The 17,113-nt window shown below is 44.5% G+C and overlaps 1 protein-coding gene across 15 annotated transcripts in view; it reads left to right on the top strand.

The window, feature by feature from the left end:
• Positions 1 to 17,113, top strand: part of DOCK5 (dedicator of cytokinesis 5) — a 240,180-nt gene that overhangs the window by 96,122 nt on the left and 126,945 nt on the right. For all 15 annotated transcript variants that reach the window (XR_012332393.1, XR_012332391.1, XR_012332389.1 and 12 more), the window contains 5 exons: positions 5,746 to 5,894; positions 8,994 to 9,129; positions 10,469 to 10,626; positions 12,082 to 12,163; positions 14,910 to 15,039. Coding sequence is in view for 8 of the 15 variants with exons in the window: in XM_033857644.2 (XP_033713535.1) it covers positions 5,746 to 5,894; positions 8,994 to 9,129; positions 10,469 to 10,626; positions 12,082 to 12,163; positions 14,910 to 15,039 (655 nt within the window). In the remaining 7 variants the exon portion in view is untranslated. The remainder of the gene's footprint in view (positions 1 to 5,745; positions 5,895 to 8,993; positions 9,130 to 10,468; positions 10,627 to 12,081; positions 12,164 to 14,909; positions 15,040 to 17,113) is intronic.

Genomic DNA, 17,113 nt, shown 5'->3' with positions numbered 1-17,113 from the left:
GATTAGGACTCCACGCTTTTACTGCTGAGGGCCCAGGTTCAATCCCTGGTCGGGGAACTAAGATCCCATAGGCTGCGCCGTGTGGCCAAAAAAAAAAAAAAAATTCTCACTTGCTCCTTTACTTGGTATGCGCTTTTATATTCAGAAAAAAATAACAAACCCAGTCATAGTTAGTGCAAACAAACCCAAACAGAAAGAACACAGATTCTGCAGGCAGGGATTTGGGTTCAGGATGTGCCACTAGAGGATTTTACAGCCCACACAAGTCCTTTGACCTCCTGAGTTTTCCTTTCCTGGGCTTCAGTGGTAATTATATATTACACATGCCTTGCAGATTTGCTGTAGAATTCAATAAGATAATCTGTGTCACATTCCTGGGACAGTGCCTGCACATCGTCAAAATGTGACAGCCCCTGACTCTCCCCTTGCTACATTGCTTCAGGAAAGAGCTGATTCATGTTGAAAAGTGTTAGGAGAACTAGATCCACATGGAATTTTGCCCTGAGCTCGTTTAAGGGTGTGCCTGCTACCTACCCGGTGGGCTCCCTTCCAGCCCTAGAGTCACTGAGCTACGCTAGGTGGATAGTTTTAAAGTATTCCATTCATTCTTTCCTGCTGCCTCTCAGGACCTTGCGGGTTTCCCCAGCCGTGAAAAGTAGATCCAGTGAGCTGAACTTGGCTTCTTTTCCTTCTTCCCTGCCATGTGAGTTGCCTCAGCTAGAAGGGGGGACCCCTATGCATTGATTTCTACACGATGGTTGGATGTCATATCTAAGTTTACCTTTCCAGTGACAACCCAGTTATACTTTTTGAATATGCACAGATCTGCACCCCACATCATACTTATCCTATTTTCTCAACTAAAACTCAGGTCTTGAAAACTGACAAGTTGGAGTATATTTGTGGGGACGTCGGGACAAGACTTTTTGGAAGAGGAGCTGTCCCAGGAATTCTGAGGTGTTTGGTCATCATAAACATACTCTCTAATGCCTCACCCTGAGATTAAGTGCAGTGCTGTTTCCCACCTTCCAGTGGGCGAAATGGTTTGGCGAGGTTTGGTCAGCCAGGCTGTTTTGTTCATACAAGTTCGGCAGAATGAACCTGATCCGATTTTCTTATGGAAAAGAGATTGCAGAAGAGCCTGGTGGTGGAAGGTGGTTAATACATCTTGTTGAATCAAGTGAACTTAATTGCTAAAATGCAGTTCGTTGAAAGGATTGATCTCCTCTCATTGAAAATTTACCAGCAAAATAGAACCTAGGGCTGGCCTGCAGTCCTGTAAAAATCTAGAGCAGAGAAAGTGCCTGTCACCAAGGCGGGGGTGGGGAGACTTGCCGGACACACCATGAATTGCCCTTTCATCCCATCTTTGCATATCCAGGCAGATTAAAGCTACTCAAGTCTAATCTTTTTGAACTGGTGGTTATTACTGGCTGCTGGAGGATATGCTCTGAAGTGTAATTAAGCTGATCTCAAGGTTGAAGCCGGGCGTCTGATCGCTTATTACTAAGGACAGAAAATTCCCATAGAAAGCTTCGTCCTGGTGTCAGGGCATTTCAGCTGTGAGTTGCAAGCCCTGCTTTGATGCATGGCTCTCAGGAGAGGCAGGAGGAGATGGGGCGATGGCCAGAACAGGGCAGAGGTGGCGCTTTGGGTGTTTTTCCAGTTTTGCTTTCCTCTGACTTTGGTGCCGGGCTTCCAGGATTTCCTGCACTACTTCCAGAGGCGAAAACTGTCTTTTACCAGAATCTTTTCTTTAAAAATCGAGCGTTTGCTAGTCAGGCCAAGCCTTTAGCTGACAGAAAAAGCACTAAGATGGATGGATGGGAAGAGAGGCTGGGCCCCTGCGGATTCATGTCCTCCCAGAGCTAAGGGTCAGCGCAGCACAGGACACAGAAAGACCAAGACACCAACCATCCCGGTTCCCGGAAGGTCCAGATACTCAGAAAAGACATGAGATTCATTTCGAAGAGCTATATACGGGGGAAATTTGATATAGAGCCACCACACTGTGTGAGTACATCAGGACCGAGACGGTCCGAGTCAGATATATTTAATCAGGAAGTTGCTTGGAGGAGTAATTGAATTTAATGTCTCAGCCATAGACTTGAAGACGCTTATCCTTGGGAATGGATCTCATTGCTGGTCCCCCGATTTTACAGATGGGCATATCCCAGAGGGAATAATTTGCTCAAAGTCACTTAGCCAAGTTAGTGATGGAATTAGAGATAGAGACCAAGTCCCCTGTACTTTCAGCAAAGAAGGTTTACAGTGGAAGAGGAGAGGTTGGTGGACAGAGGAAATACTGATTCTTTTGCAGAGGGAGAGGTGGGGTGGAGGCCCAGAGAAAGAGGCTTTTGACTCTGGTCCGCATTCTTTGGGAAAGAAAGTGAAGAATAGAACCCAGGTTTTCTGACACCCAGTGGGGTGGTACCAATTGTCTCAGTGGCCCTCAGAATTTCTAAATGACTCAAAGGATGGCTTCAGTATTTCTACCGCTATTGAAGATAAAGCTGTTTCTTTTCTTCTTGTCCCTTTTTTCTTCTCTTTAGAAATTCTTAAAAAAAAAAAAAAAAAAAAAGACACCCAGAATAGAAATGTAAAAAGTGAGACCTCAAAGATCGTCAGGTAGAAAAGAGGGATAACTTCTAAGCAAATACAGGAGTATCCTTACTGTCTAGTTAGAAGAATATTTAGATTTCTCTATTTTGTGTAGCTATTCCTCAAACCGAAACCAGAGTGTTATTTTATTATTATTATTATTTTTTGCGGTACGTGGGCCTCTCACTGTTGTGGCCTCTCCTGTTGCGGAGCGCAGGCTCAGCGGCCATAGCTCACGGGCCCAGCCGCTCCACGGCATGTGGGATCTTCCTGGACTGGGGCACGAACCCGTGTCCCCTGCATCGGCAGGCAGACTCTCAATCACTGTGCCACCGGGGAAGCCCCAGAGTGTTATTTTAAGTTCAAGCGGTCACAGTTTGTTTTTCGGTCGCTCCTGTGTCCCAGGCTTATTCTGCGGAGAGGATCAAAGAAATTATTAAATACATTCCTTGCCCTCCTGAATTCTGTGACAATGGCTGCTAGTATAAAAAGACTGAGATTAGTGGAGGCTAGAGACAGGAGAAAAGGCACTCTGTAATGGGCAGGCTCGGGTGTAACAGGGAGGAAAGATGGAGACCTGAGTCCTTCGCTTCTGGTGTTGATGGGGAGAGCTTGATTTTCTCCTCACCTGTCCTCATTTGCTTCCCCAGGAACCCAGAAAGTGTCAGGGGCCAGCTACTGCATAGAACATCCACGTAGAACAATCTTAGGAATGTGGCAACAAAATCTGTTTCCTTAAAGTAAATGGAAAAGTCGCTTCCTTTGGTGTGTTCCAGCGTGTCTACTCACAATTAATTTGGCAAAGTGAACCAGAAAAGAATGACCATCTTCATCCTTCTTGGGGGGGAACTCTTGGCCAAGCAGGCTGATATAGACAGGCAATAATTAAATTGCTTTGAATAGTGTGTCATATAACTGAGACCAAGGACTTGTGAATATATGCCCCAAACAAAGCGCTGTCTCATAGTGGATCCCCTGAGTCTCAGAGCCCTTTCCTTACCATATTATGAGACCTCATATCTTAATTAAAATGAGAAAACATTGAAAAAAAACTAACTAGGAGTAGAAAAATAGATTGCAAGAAGAAAAAAAGATCCCTAAAGTTTCATGGGCTTAATTTCTCAGTTAGAAAGACAATGAGTTGGAAACATTTTATATGGAATTGAATGAACAAACACAGGGTCGTTTTACCTTTGCTTTTAAAAGTCTCATTTATGTTTTTCTAAAGACTGGCTGATGAGAAAGAGGCAATTCAGAAAATGCTAAAAGCATAAAATGTAGGCGGTTTCAGAACTTTCATCAGCTTGCGCGTTCTGTGTTTTTCAGATCAATGGTATTAGCAGAGCCTATTGCAATCGCAGATAAATGAGTTCTTCCTCTCTTTCTTCTGTGTTCTCATAGAACCTTGAACTTCTTGTAGGGCTCTTACCACATCTGCTAATCCCATTGATGTCTTCACTGTCCCCACTTAGGCTGAGGGCTCTTCACTCCACATTTACTGGTTCTTCACGAGTATCTTGGATATTTTCAGCCCTGATTCTAGTCGATAACATGACCCAGGTGTCTGTACCTGGGATTGCTGTACCTAATTTTCCCTATCATTTTAGAAGTGTATGGTTATACAAATATATCATGACTCTTCACCTATAAATAAAAAAGAAGTGGTCTCATAGTATATAGGGGGTGATGGTATATATTTGTGTATCAAAAGGAATGCACAGAACAGTTTTTCCTGACTGTTCTATCTCAAGTGGCCTCCTTCCCCTAGGTACACCCTATCATATTGCCCTATTTCCTTCTTGCACTTTTTATAATCTGAAATTATCCTGCGTGTGTATACATAAATATTATATACATATAATGTATGTAATATATATGATATTGATATATTTATATTTACTATATAATTTAAATATATTTACATATATGTATATAAAAGTTTACTTATTTATTGCTGCATTCTCCTTCTGGAATGTGCAGGAACTTTATTTCCAGCACGTGGTAAATGCTTATTGACTTTTTTTTTCTTTTTTTTAATGAATGAATCCTTTAGGTAGAACCAGGGTCATAATGGCATGGATATCAAGTATTAGACTCAATATGACTGAGGCACAAATAATTAGCTGGTTGTAAGTTAATTTTAGTTCAGTTACAGGAAGTTCTTACTGAAGCCCAGAATAATGGTTTCATTATTCCAGGTCTAACAGTTTCCGGATGGTCTAACAATTCAATGGGGACTTTAATATTTCACATTCTCTTTTCGATGATCCCTTATCTCTGAAATTACAATTCTTTCTCCATCCAGAATTCACTGATGCAGTACATTTTATAAAGTGCCTACTAGCTCCTAGGGCTACGAAACTGAACAAGCTCCTTGTCCTATAGGTTCTTACCATCCGAGGGGAGAGGACAGCAAGCCAGGGTGGTTCAGGTTATGAGTGCTGGCATAGGAATCAGTTCCAGCAGCTGTGGGAGAGATGGCCAACCCAGAGTTAGGTTTTGAGGAAGAGATTTCTGAGATTCTGTAGATGTCAGAATTAGCAGTTGGAGGAGGGTGTGGTGTGTGAGCGAGAGATGGGGAGTGTTCATGGGGAGGAAGAGGAGAAAAGTGGTTCCAGGTGGAGGAGTCACTTACTGAGAGAGCCTGGAGCATTTGGGAGAAATGGACATCGCTTTGCGTGGAAGGAGCGTAGATTTTTCAGGTAGTGATCGGTGTACAATGCAGCTGGGAATGTGGGTAGGAGCCAAGATAGGAAGGACTTATGTGCGATCTAGTGTATCTGGAGGACAGTGGAAATCCCTGGAGGGTTTTAAGTAAAGGAGGGACATGGGCAGAATTTTAGGGGACGTGGATGACTTGGTACACTTATGAGTTAGGACTAACCATCCGTCCTATCCATCCTACAAGTGCTTATCTGTTTTAAACCTGCACCAAAGGAGGAAGTGGGAATGGGTCAGAGCAAAGCCATCCCTAGTGATGTAACAAGGTCGCCTCAATGTGCACAGCTCACTGCATGGCAGAATTAATTGCTTAAATGACACCTTATAAAGGATCGGGTCCAAAGATGTTCTCATCTTCCATCACACCTTTTTTTTTTTCTCTCTTTTTTTGGTCCTTTGCTCTGCCTCATTTTCCCACCTTAGAACAACAAGGTCACGCTCTTCCGCCAGCTGCAGCAGATGACGTACAGCCTGATCGAGTGGCGGTCCCAGATCCTGTCTGGAACCCTCCCCAAGGACGAACTGGCAGAGCTCAAGATGAAGGTCACAGCCAAAATTGATCACGGGAACAGGTAAACCAGGGATGACTTTTCACTGAGAACTTGGAAAAAACCATGCACCTTCATGCTAAGGACACAGCTCACCATGAGCTTGTGATCTTGGAGTTGCCAAAGAACAATGCTTAACTGTTCTCTTTCTGCCTTGGAAAATATTTAATTTTGTAGAAGAAAATTTGGCAATGCCCTTCATGGGCCAGACCCTGTGCTGGATCTCTGGTCTCAAGGAGATGATGGATGGTCAGGGAATATGGGGCTTGAATGGAAGCAACTCCACTGCCAGACGAACTCAGAGGGTCTGAGCATCAGAAGCTGACAATTTTGGGGACCTGGGACTATCTCTATCTTTATTCCTTTTTCTTTAGTTTTTATTTTATACTGGAGTATAGTTGCTTTACAATGTTGTGTTAGTTTCAGGTGTACAGCAAAGTGATTCAGTTATACATGTATCTATTCTTTTCCAGATTCTTTTCCCATTTAGTTTATTAAAGAATATTGAGTAGAGTTCCCTGTGCTATACATCAGGTCCTTGTTGTTTATCTATTTTATATGTAGTGGTGTTTATCTGTTAATCCCAAACCATAATTTATTCCTCCCCCCTGCCATCTTTCTTCTAACAGTGTTTTAAATCATCATCAGACTCATTCTGTCTCTTTCTTTCTGTCTTCCCCTAAGTGGGACCATTGCTTACATTGTGTAAAAACCAGATTTGCCAGAATAGCCTGTCTCCAATAACCTCTAAAGAGTTAATCACATCATTTATCTTCCGATTGGCTCGGTCAGTTATGTAGGTTCTAGATGTTACTGCCCTTTGGAAGACAAAAAATTTAGTCGATTCATCAAAATTGATGGTGACCTGGGATGATTTGTCCTTCCTGACCAGCTCTTTTTAAACACTGGGTTCGTTTCTCAGCTTTTGTTGATGACTCATTTGACATTTAGTTTAGTTTGTTTTTTTTTTTCTTGGCTGTGTTGGGTCTTCGTTGCTGCGCGCGGGCTTTCTCTAGTTGCAGCGAGCAGGGGCTACTCTTCGTTACGGTGCGTGGGCTTCTCGTCGTGGTGGCTTCTCTTGTTGCGGAACATGGGCTCTAGGCGCGCGGGCTTCGGTAGTTGTGGCTCGCGGGCTCTAGAGCGCAGGCTCAGTAGTTGCGGCGCACGGGCTTAGTTGCTCGGCCCTTGTCTGTTCACAGGAGTATGACCACAGGAGCTGCACTGCTAGTCATACAGTCCTGGGGAGACGCTTAAACAACAGCTAAGATGGGATAAAGCAGCTCCCTCCTGGCACATAGGCTGCCTCTGTATTCTTGGGTCTTGGCACACTGTGGCATCAGCCTGGAGGCCTCTGGTCTCTGGCAAAGGATGGTAATGTCCTACAAACAGCAGACCACGCTGGCCTTTTCATTTCAGCCCTTGGAAGCAGCTCAAGAAATTAAGCTACTCCATCAGTGCATCCGTGATCTGGTCTCTGAGCAGCCAACAAGGCACATTGCTCATAGTCTGGGCGGCCTGTGGGTCTGGCCGCCATGGCAAGGGACCTGCCAGATTGAATCAGTTGATGGAGATGCTATAAAACAGGGAGGCAGGAAATTAGGCATTTTTGCTTTCTGCCCAAAGACTTGGCACGTGCCACCGTTATCCTTGAACTTTCTTGCCCTTTGGACATCCTCACTCCTAAACTGCTAGCGCCTGGAGTGAACTGGGTGTTCAGATCACAGTATCCTGTTTCCACCACCGTCGCCAACTTCTTAGAACTAAGTACAATTTTTTCTGCTTCTGTGTGCACATCGGGCATAAAAAGCCTTGCTGGGATGGGGCCATGCAGGGACCGTATGGGCCTTACTATTCCCGTGCGGCACCCAGAGCTCCGTCTTAACACAGCCAGGGGTTTTCTTTTGCCAGTAGGAGCTAACATTCATTGAGAGCCTATTATATGCTAGATATTGTACTGTGTGCTATATATGCGTTATCTCATTAAATTCACACAACAGCCCTGAAGGGTAGGGAATAATTTACAGACGAGGAAACCAGGCCTTTGCAAAACTAAGTAGATGACCAGAGTCATATTGCCAGCAAGTATTAAAACCAGGATGCAAATCTTGGTCCAGCTGACACCAGAGCCCATTCTCTGAGATAGATTTTGTGATACCAACAGCCAGGACTTAACTTCTTTGATTCCTTTGGTTGCTCTTGTTGTTTTTGGCCGCGCCGTATGTCTTGTGGGATCTCAGTTCTCCGACCAGGGATTGAACCCAGGTCACAGCAGTGGAAGCCCTGAATCCTAACCACTAGGCCACTAAGGAACTCCTTTGATCTCCTTTAAAATGGTCTTGAAAAGGGCTTCCCTGGTGGCGCAGTGGTTAAGAATCCGCCTGCCAATGCAGGGGACACGGGTTCGAGCCCTGGTTCGGGAAGATCCCACATGCCGCGGAGCAACTAAGCCTGTGCGTCACAACTGCTGAGCCTGTGCTCTAGAGCCCGTGAGCCACAACTACTGAGCCCGTGAGTCACAACTACTGAAGCCCGTGCGCCTAGAGCCCGTGCTCCGCAACAAGAGAAGCCACCGCAATGAAGAGTAGCCCCTGGTCGCCACAACTAGAGAAAGCCCGCACGCAGCAACAAAGACCCAACACAGCCAAAAATAATAAATAAATTAAATAAATAAATTAAAACAAACAAACAAACAAAGAACAGTCTTGAATTAAGCACTGTCCCCAGGCCTGTGCTTTTAAGGAAATCAGGGTAAGTTCCCCAGTATCTGAGCATTCGTCTTTCATAGTTCCTATAACAAACTACAGATGATTAGGGGAAAGAAACATTGGTCAGACGACTTTGGTTAGAATTAGCGCCAGTTTTGCCTTTCCTGTTGAGGTTCTGCAGACCAAATTACTTTGCATATTATATGAGTTTGGGTAACATTTGCATAAGTTTTTTAGCATTGTTGTTGTATGGAAAGGAAGCAAAAATTGAAAGGAGAAAAGCTAGTGAACTCTTCTTATCTTGACTTTTCTGGCACCCAGCCTTTCAGCTGAATCCTCTGGGTTCTTCCGTGAAGACTCTTCAGGAAAGGGTCTGCTCCTGACGAGGAGAACCAACTGACCATTTCTTTCTTCCTAGAATGTTGGGGTTGGATCTGGTCGTGCGGGACGACAACGGGAACATCTTGGACCCCGATGAAACCAGCACCATCGCCCTCTTCAAGGCCCATGAAGTGGCCTCGAAGAGGATTGAGGAAAAGATTCAAGAAGAGAAGGTGAGCTTCCTCAGATGTGCAGACTTTGGCCCCAGAGGTTCCATTTTTGCTTTTTTTTTTTTTGCGGTACGTGGGCCTCTCACTGTTATGGCCTCTCCCGTTGTGGAGCACAGGCTCCGGACGCACAGGCTCAGCGGCCATGGCTTACGGGCCCAGCCGTTATGCGGCATGTGGGATCTTCCCAGACCGGGGCACGAACCCGCGTCCCCTGCATCGGCAGGCGGACTCTCAACCACTGCGCCGCCAGGGAAGCCCTTTGCTTTTGTTTTTAATGAAGGAAAAGGAGTTAAGACAACAGAGGTGGAAATGTTGTTTAGAAAATCATTCATTTCCTCGTTTTAGAAGCAAAATGTTACAAAAAGAACAAGGCAGTTTTGTATATTCTGACCTGGGAAGATTGCAAAGATAATGTATTAAGCAGAAAAGAGCAAGATGCAGAACCGTGTGTATAAAAGACTATTATTTGTGTTTCAAAAAAGAATATACATACATCTGTGCTTGCCTATGTGCAGACTAACTCTGTGGTGATAGACAAGAAACTGACAATTAATGGATGACTCTGAGAAGGAGAACTGGGTGGGAGAAAAGCCTCTTTACTCTGTAAACTTCTGTATTTAGTACATAGATCATGATTTCCAAAATAAATAAAATAGTATTTACAAATAAAGTGTTTGAAAGATTTTAAAAATAATAATTGGACAATAAATAAAGAATCAAAAGGTATAGAAAAAGAGAAAAAGAAAAAAGTCACCTATATTATGACTGCCCAAACATACTGATGTTGAGGTATATATTCTTCCAGTCTTTCTGTTCTAATGAGTAGAGGTTTCTCTTTATTTCGTTTAGTTTGTAGGTTTTATTTCTTCAGCACAGTTGTAATAACATTTCATTGTGTTTCTGGATCTAATGGCTAATCATGCCTGAAGGTGGACCTGTCCAGTGGAATCTCTTATTTGCAGTGAGAGTTGTTCCCCAAAAGAAGGATAATGAATCGTGATGTTTATACTTTTGAGGTTTACCCAGAAATTGTGAGAGATGAGAACTTCTTAAAGCTACTAAAACCCTGAGTTATCATAAACTTTAGATAATATGCTCTTTAGACAGCATTTATTGAATTACTTGGGTTCAAGGCGCTTCACAGGACCGCCTTGATCATCTAAATAATAATGGTTCTATTTTTCTCACTTGATCACTTCTCCACTTACACACACTTTCTTCTCAGTAAGTGCTTCTCTCGGGTGGTCATTATATTTGGCTCCCGTTTGCAGGCCAGAGTCTTTGCTAGCGTTTCCCACTTGCTGAAACCAAGATGCTTTTCTATCTTGTCCTCTGTGTTCAGTCAATCCTGCAGAATCTGGACTTGCGGGGCCAGTCCATCTTCAGTGCCGTGCATACCTACGGCCTCTATGTGAACTTCAAGAACTTTGTCTGCAACATTGGGGAAGACGCAGAGTTGTTCATGGCCCTCTACGACCCGGACCAGTCCACGTTCATCAGGTAGTAGAGACCCAGGTCATCTTCTATCAACCTTGCAAAAATACCCAGCCTTCACCTATCTCCTCCCTGAGGATTTCTTTGCTGGGTTTGAGAGGGGAAGACGGAGAAGAGGGGGAGGATTTCTAGGCAGTAGAAAATAAAACCCTTTGGGTCGCTAAGCCGTTCTGAATAGCTGCTGAAACAGTGCAGTAGTAACAGTTTGTGTACTCCCTGGGTCTTAGAAATCACAGAAAACTCATCCGAACATGGTGACAGGAACAGAGAATTCAAAGGAGCATAAGAGAGGGGTGAGGGAGGGATGACTCGGCAGAGCACTGAGAATTTTAGAGCAGTGAAACTATCCTCTATGATACTGTCATGGTGACTGTGTGTCATGACACATTTTTCCAAACCCATAGAATGTCCAACACTAAGAGTGACCCCTAATGTAAACTGTAGACTCGGGGTCATAATGACCTCTCAGTGTAGGTTCAATGGTTATAACAATGATTGTACCATTCTGCGGGGGGTAGTTGATAAAGGGGTGGGGGCTGGGCATGGAGGGGGGCCTAGGGGAAATCTGTACCTTCGGCTCAACTTTGCTGTGAACCCAATACTGCTATAAATTAAAGACTTTAGCTTTGTTCAACCCTACAGTCATGCTGCCGCTGAGCAACTGAGAAAACAGGTTTATTCTTGAGAAGATGGCTAAAAGTAATTACTGACAAATTATTTATGATTTTTTAAAATAAATTTTTAAAATAATTAATTTTTGGCTGCATTGGGGCTTCGTTGCTGTGCACGGGTTTTCTCTAGTTGTGGCGAGTGGGAGCTACTCTTCGTTGCGGTGTGCGGGCTTCTCATTGCGGTGGCTTCACATGGGCTTCATTCGTTGTGGCTCGCGGGCTCAGTAGTTGTGGCTCGCGGGCTCTAGAGCGGAGGCTCAGTAGCTGTGGCGCACGGGCTTAGTTGCTCCGCGGCATGTGGGATCTTCCTGGATCAGTGCCCGAACCCGTGTCCCCTGCATTGGCAGGCGGATTCTTAACCACTGCGCCACCAGGGAAGCCCCCAAATTGTTTGTATCTAAAAAAGAAAGCTTATTGCGGTGTGGTGCTGTGGATTCCCGGGGATGGACTTGGAATGATTCTTACAATATTATATTCCTGACTCAGCAAAACTGAAACTTTCATACAAAGAATTTGAGATGGAACACAGACCCCAGATAGAATCTGGTAGAATCTACTGTGTCTGTGCCCGTCTTGAGCAGTGCTTGTCATGGGGCCGTACTGGGTGTACCTCAGAGAGCGAGGCTACAGCCAGGAGACCAGAGGCCGGTCATTGGTGTGGTCTCAGACCTGCCTGGTGAACTTTACTGGCTCTTCTGGGCCACCTTTCGACCCTATTCAGTCTATACTGAGAGCGGCTTCCTCCCCATTTAGGTGCTCATTGAGATTTTTTTTTTTCCCCCTTCATCAGTGAAAACTACCTAATTCGCTGGGGCAGCAATGGAATGCCCAAGGAGATCGAGAAGCTTAATAACCTTCAAGCGGTCTTTACTGTAAGTCCTACCTATGTTTAACCCTTTCCTTTGTTTGCAATCTTCACAGGTGCACGTGACAGGTATATGGAAAATTTAAAAACGGACACATGAAAATAACAATCAGCATGATCTCTCTAGCAGGACTGACCCACTCATTTATTCACCAAATATTTATTGAGCACCTGTCAGAGGCCAGGCACTTGAGATACATCAGTGAACACATCCGATAATGTCCTGGTTCTCAAGGAGCTTTCTGTCCTAATGGGGAAGTCAGTAATAAACAGTAATCAGATAGATGAGGATTTGTATAGAATGTTAGAGGTCCTGAGTACCTTGGGGGGATTGGGAGTTTCTGGGCTGGGGGAGGGTTGCTGTCTTAAACAGTGGGTGAGGGCAGACCTTTCAGCAAGAACTTCCAGTTGATGAGGGGGTGAGCTGTGCAGATAAAGGGGGGGACCTTCCAGAGCCACGTTACGGTCGGGGCAAAGACCGGACTAGACTTTTGTGTTGGCTTATATGTTAATGGACTTTTCCCTCTCTGTCTCCACTTTGCGGAGGCAGGAGGTGCTGCTGTAAATGGATCGAGAGCCAGAAATGTACTGGGCTAGAGCCTGGGGCCTGGTGACTCTCCTTTTCGTGGGCTAGGAACTTCCTTGGGATTCTCTCCCCTTTTTTGGACATCAGTGCTTGAAATGCCCTGGAGCTGCTGCCACCTGCTCTGAGCAGCCTTGGTGGGCAGGTTTTCCAGCTCCCATTAAACCTAAAAGAGATACTGGCTTCCTTTTCTCCCTTTTTCCCTTAAGCCACACCCATATTTTGTCTGCTTTTTCTCTTACCACTCTTACAGTCAGGAAAACATAGTCGAAGGTAAAGCACCAAAGGAAGTGATAGGAAGGCACATTGGTCCCTGCTTCCTTCCTTCCTTCATTCCTGCCTTCCTTCTTTCATTCCTTCCTTCCTTCCTTCCTTCCTTCCTTCCTTCCTTCCTTCCTGCCTTCCTGCCTGCCTTCCTTCCTTCCTTCCTGCCTGCCTTCCTGCCTGCCTTCCTGCCTTCCTGTCTGCCTGCCTTCCTTCCTGCCTTCCTTCCTTCCTTCCTTCCTTCCTGCCTTCCTGCCTGCCTTCCTTCCTTCCTGCCTTCCTGCCTTCTTTCCTTCCTTCCTTCCTGCCTGCCTTCCTTCCTTCCTGCCTCCCTTCCTTCCTTCCTTCCTGCCTTCCTTCCTGCCTGCCTTCCTGCCTTCCTTCCTTTCTTCCTTCCTGCCTTCCTTCCTTCCTGCCTTCCTTCCTTCCTTCCTTCCTTCCTGCCTTCCTGCCTTCCTTCCTGCCTTTCTTCCTTCCTGCCTGCCTGCCTTCATTTCTGCTTATTATTGTTCATTCCATCTATTAACCTCCTACCCCTATGACGAAAGTGGTGTATTACTATCCCTGCACTGACCATCCACATCTTCATCACCTAGTAAACATCGACAAAAAAGAGCTTAGAACTCTTCCCAAAACCTCTCCCCAACACGCAGAGTATTTCCTCAATTCTGAGATATGTGAGGGTTTTTTTCCCTGAAATTAAAAGGCGTTTATCAGTCAATGCGAACATTATTTAAAAAAAAACAAGAACAACACATTAAAAAGGTGTTGTTGAATCATTGGTCCATCTTCTAATCAATACCGTTTCAGAATAGCTGCAATTCACCCCCTCCTCTCCTCCCCCCACCAGTTAGGCCCCTCCTATATGCAAATTTCATGTCCAACTTTTTCAATGAAATAAAATGTGGTGACCGATTCTTTGGTCATTGAATATTCTACAGAAACTTCATTTATACATGATTGTATATTATTAAATAATATCAGTGTGCCCCAGTTTATGTAACCAGTCACTTAAAGTCTTTATCTTTCTATTAATAGAAACTTCACAAAACCTAGAGTAGAAATGCAAGGTGAATATCGTCATCGGTATATATTCCTATCTTGGAGACCTGAGTTAATCTGATTATAGGGGATAGATATGGATCGATTGTTTAAAAAGTAATTCTTGATTCAGTAAAGAGGCCTTGGATAGCCGTTTCATGAAAAGAATTTGAGATGCAGTTAAATCATTTCTGATATTAAAGCAAATGAGATAGGTGAGCTCTTTTGTGGGTTTACTCACCCATCCTTAGGAATACAAACAGGCGTAGAGCATGAGCCCCAAAAAGACAGATTTCATCGACACATTTCTCATTAGTCAACACACACCCAGAAGCTCTCGATGGTTATCTCTCATAAAACAGATGAATAATTACAGATAGCAATGCATGTAAACTTCTGTGTGATAGTTGCCTCACAGGATTATTTGGAAGGTGAAATGAAATATCACCAGCACGTGTAGATCCCCAGTAAATGTCAATGTCTTGTCAGTTTTAATTTCGTTTGACGCTGAAATGCGTCCGGTGCTCAGATATGCCCTGGCCAGGATCTAAAGTAACAATGACAAGGGACCCCATTTTTACACACCCTGCGTAAACTGGAGACTTGAGATTGAATCCAATCTGATTTATAAATTTGAAGTAGGAGCTGGGGAATTTTTAAAAATTCTTTTTTTGAATACAGTCATTTTTCTCTGATGCTATGATAGTTCTTGGGTGGATAGGGGGAAGAGAGGAGTCCTTCTGATATTTCAGCATTAGGAAGTATGCTCTGAACGGTGTTTTATTGTAGAGTGAAAAGAAAAGAGAAATGAATGTGACAGGGTGATGTAGGGTGACCTCCTTTTCTGTTCTCTCTGCCCCTGTAGGACCTCAGCAGCACAGACCTCATCCGACCCCGCATCAGCCTCGTGTGCCAAATTGTCCGGGTTGGCCACATGGAGCTGAAGGAGGGCAAAAAGCACACATGTGGGCTCCGAAGACCCTTTGGAGTAGCAGGTACAGAAAGGACCCGAGATGGATGTAAGATGGTATGGCCACTGGGAAAACAGTATGGTGGGGCCTCAAAAAATTAGATTAGGATCCAGCCATCTCACTTCTGTATCCCCAAACGAATTAAAAGCAGGGTCTCAAAGAGATACTGTCACACTCACGTTTACCACAGCGTTGTTCACAATAGCCAAAGCAGCCCAGCTGTCTGTTGACGGATGAATGGATAGGCAAAATGGTCTTTCCATACAGTGGAATGTCATTCAGCCTTAAGCAACCCGTGTCCCCTGCATTGGCAGGCGGATTCTCAACCACTGCGTCGCCAGGGAAGTCCAATGTGAATGTTTTTAATGCGACTTTGAGCGGTACATTTAAAAATGTTCAAAATGGCAAATTTCATGTTAGGTATATTTTTCCACAATAAAGAGAAAATTAAAAGAAATACAGAGAAGAGGGAGGAAGGAGAGAGGAGACTCAGAGACAGTGCAAGATGAATTTGGTTGTTAGCGCTAGTATCAGGCATACCGCGTTTACTGCCTGAAACTGCCAGGTAGCTTTTTGTGGGTTCTGTGTCCTCACCTAGATGCCCCTCCTTTGTTTCTCCCTCACTGCCCAGCACTGTGTCTTGTACACAGCAGGGCCCTCTCAGTAAAGCCTCCGTGTGACTGTTGTAATTTTCCCTGACTGCGGCTGCGTATTGATTTTAATTGAATAAAATTCTCCTGGGAAAGTGGTTTGTATGTCTAGGAAATTGGCTCTTCCAAGGCAACATTGCTTTCAAAGAGCGTCCTTGGCTTAAATCAAACTCCATAACCTTCCAGGAGGCCCTCCATTTTCCTCTGTAGTTTGTTAAATGGAGGAAATATATTTTTGGTATTACACCGACACTTTGGTCCCTAAGTAGTTTTGAAAGCCATCAATTCTGCCCCTGGAACGAGGGCCCAGAAACTGCACGTTTTCAGGGTTGACCTGTGGGTTACGTGGCTGGTGAGGCAGTCTTTGTACCCCAGGAGGCTGTGTGCCTCGTGCATCCCTTGAATGGCCTTGCACTGCACCTGCTCTCAAGGTTGGCCAGGCTCTGTCTAGAGGGGACAGCACTACTTCCTGATAGTGAATTGAAATAAAAGCCCAGAAAAGGCAAGGAACCCTGTCCCAGGACTGCTTAGCCATCTGTAGGGCCGTCTATTCTTTCATAAAAGATTTCAGGAATATTCAAGGTCGTTGTCTTTCAAACTGGTCCATAGAGATTCAAACGTCAAGCTCGAGGCTTTTATTTGCTCTTCTCTTTCAGGGTGTCTGTGTGTTCATTCAGGGCGTGGAGAGAAGTTAGGAGTAACTAGATGATGTCATTCACAAATGAACTGCCTATTTGGGGGTTCAAATACAAATTCTCCAGTGCACACGCGCGCACGTGCACGCATGCAATGTTTTCAGGGGTCTATTAAGGGCTGATAGCAAGTTGATGTCATGCCCTGCTTTCTACAGCTTCCTTTCACTAACTTTATTCATTCCCAAGCCTTATGCACTATATGTTCGGGTTGATTGGAGAAAGCATTTCCTCCCTTGTCTTTCGTTTTTCTAATGATTACTGTCTCATATCTCAGTATTTCTTTTAATCGCCAAACGGATTACCTGTGGTGTGGATCGTTGGTGTGTGTTTTATGGCTAGATTGTAATTTATTAACCAAGGAGTGGCTTCTTGCCATGGCCCCTGCCTAACCTCAGCAGCTGTAGAGTGAATGGCCCACTTACTAGTTCTCTAGGCAGCAGGCATAGTTAGGTTAAATGGTTTGGCCCTGTAATCACTGGGTTCATACCCTGGCTTTACCACTGAAACTTCTGACCTAGGGAAAATTACCTACCTTTCCTGTAGTCAGTCTCCTCATCTCTTAAAGTAGGGCTAATATTAATATTTGTATAAATAAGATAATCCATGCAGTAGGGTTACAACAGCGCTTCCTTAATAGCTCCTACCAGGCATCAAAGACCAAGTCACTATATGGTCTTCTAGTCTGTGCTGTTGGTGCCCTGGCTGCCCTTCATTTATGTGGAAACCAGGTGAGAAAATGTCAAATCAGAGGGA

This window comes from Tursiops truncatus, chromosome 6 (assembly GCF_011762595.2).
Source record: "Tursiops truncatus isolate mTurTru1 chromosome 6, mTurTru1.mat.Y, whole genome shotgun sequence".
Lineage (NCBI taxonomy): Eukaryota > Metazoa > Chordata > Mammalia > Artiodactyla > Delphinidae > Tursiops > Tursiops truncatus.
Note: the sequence above shows the minus strand (reverse complement) of the source record. Positions and strands in the feature narration are given on the sequence as shown.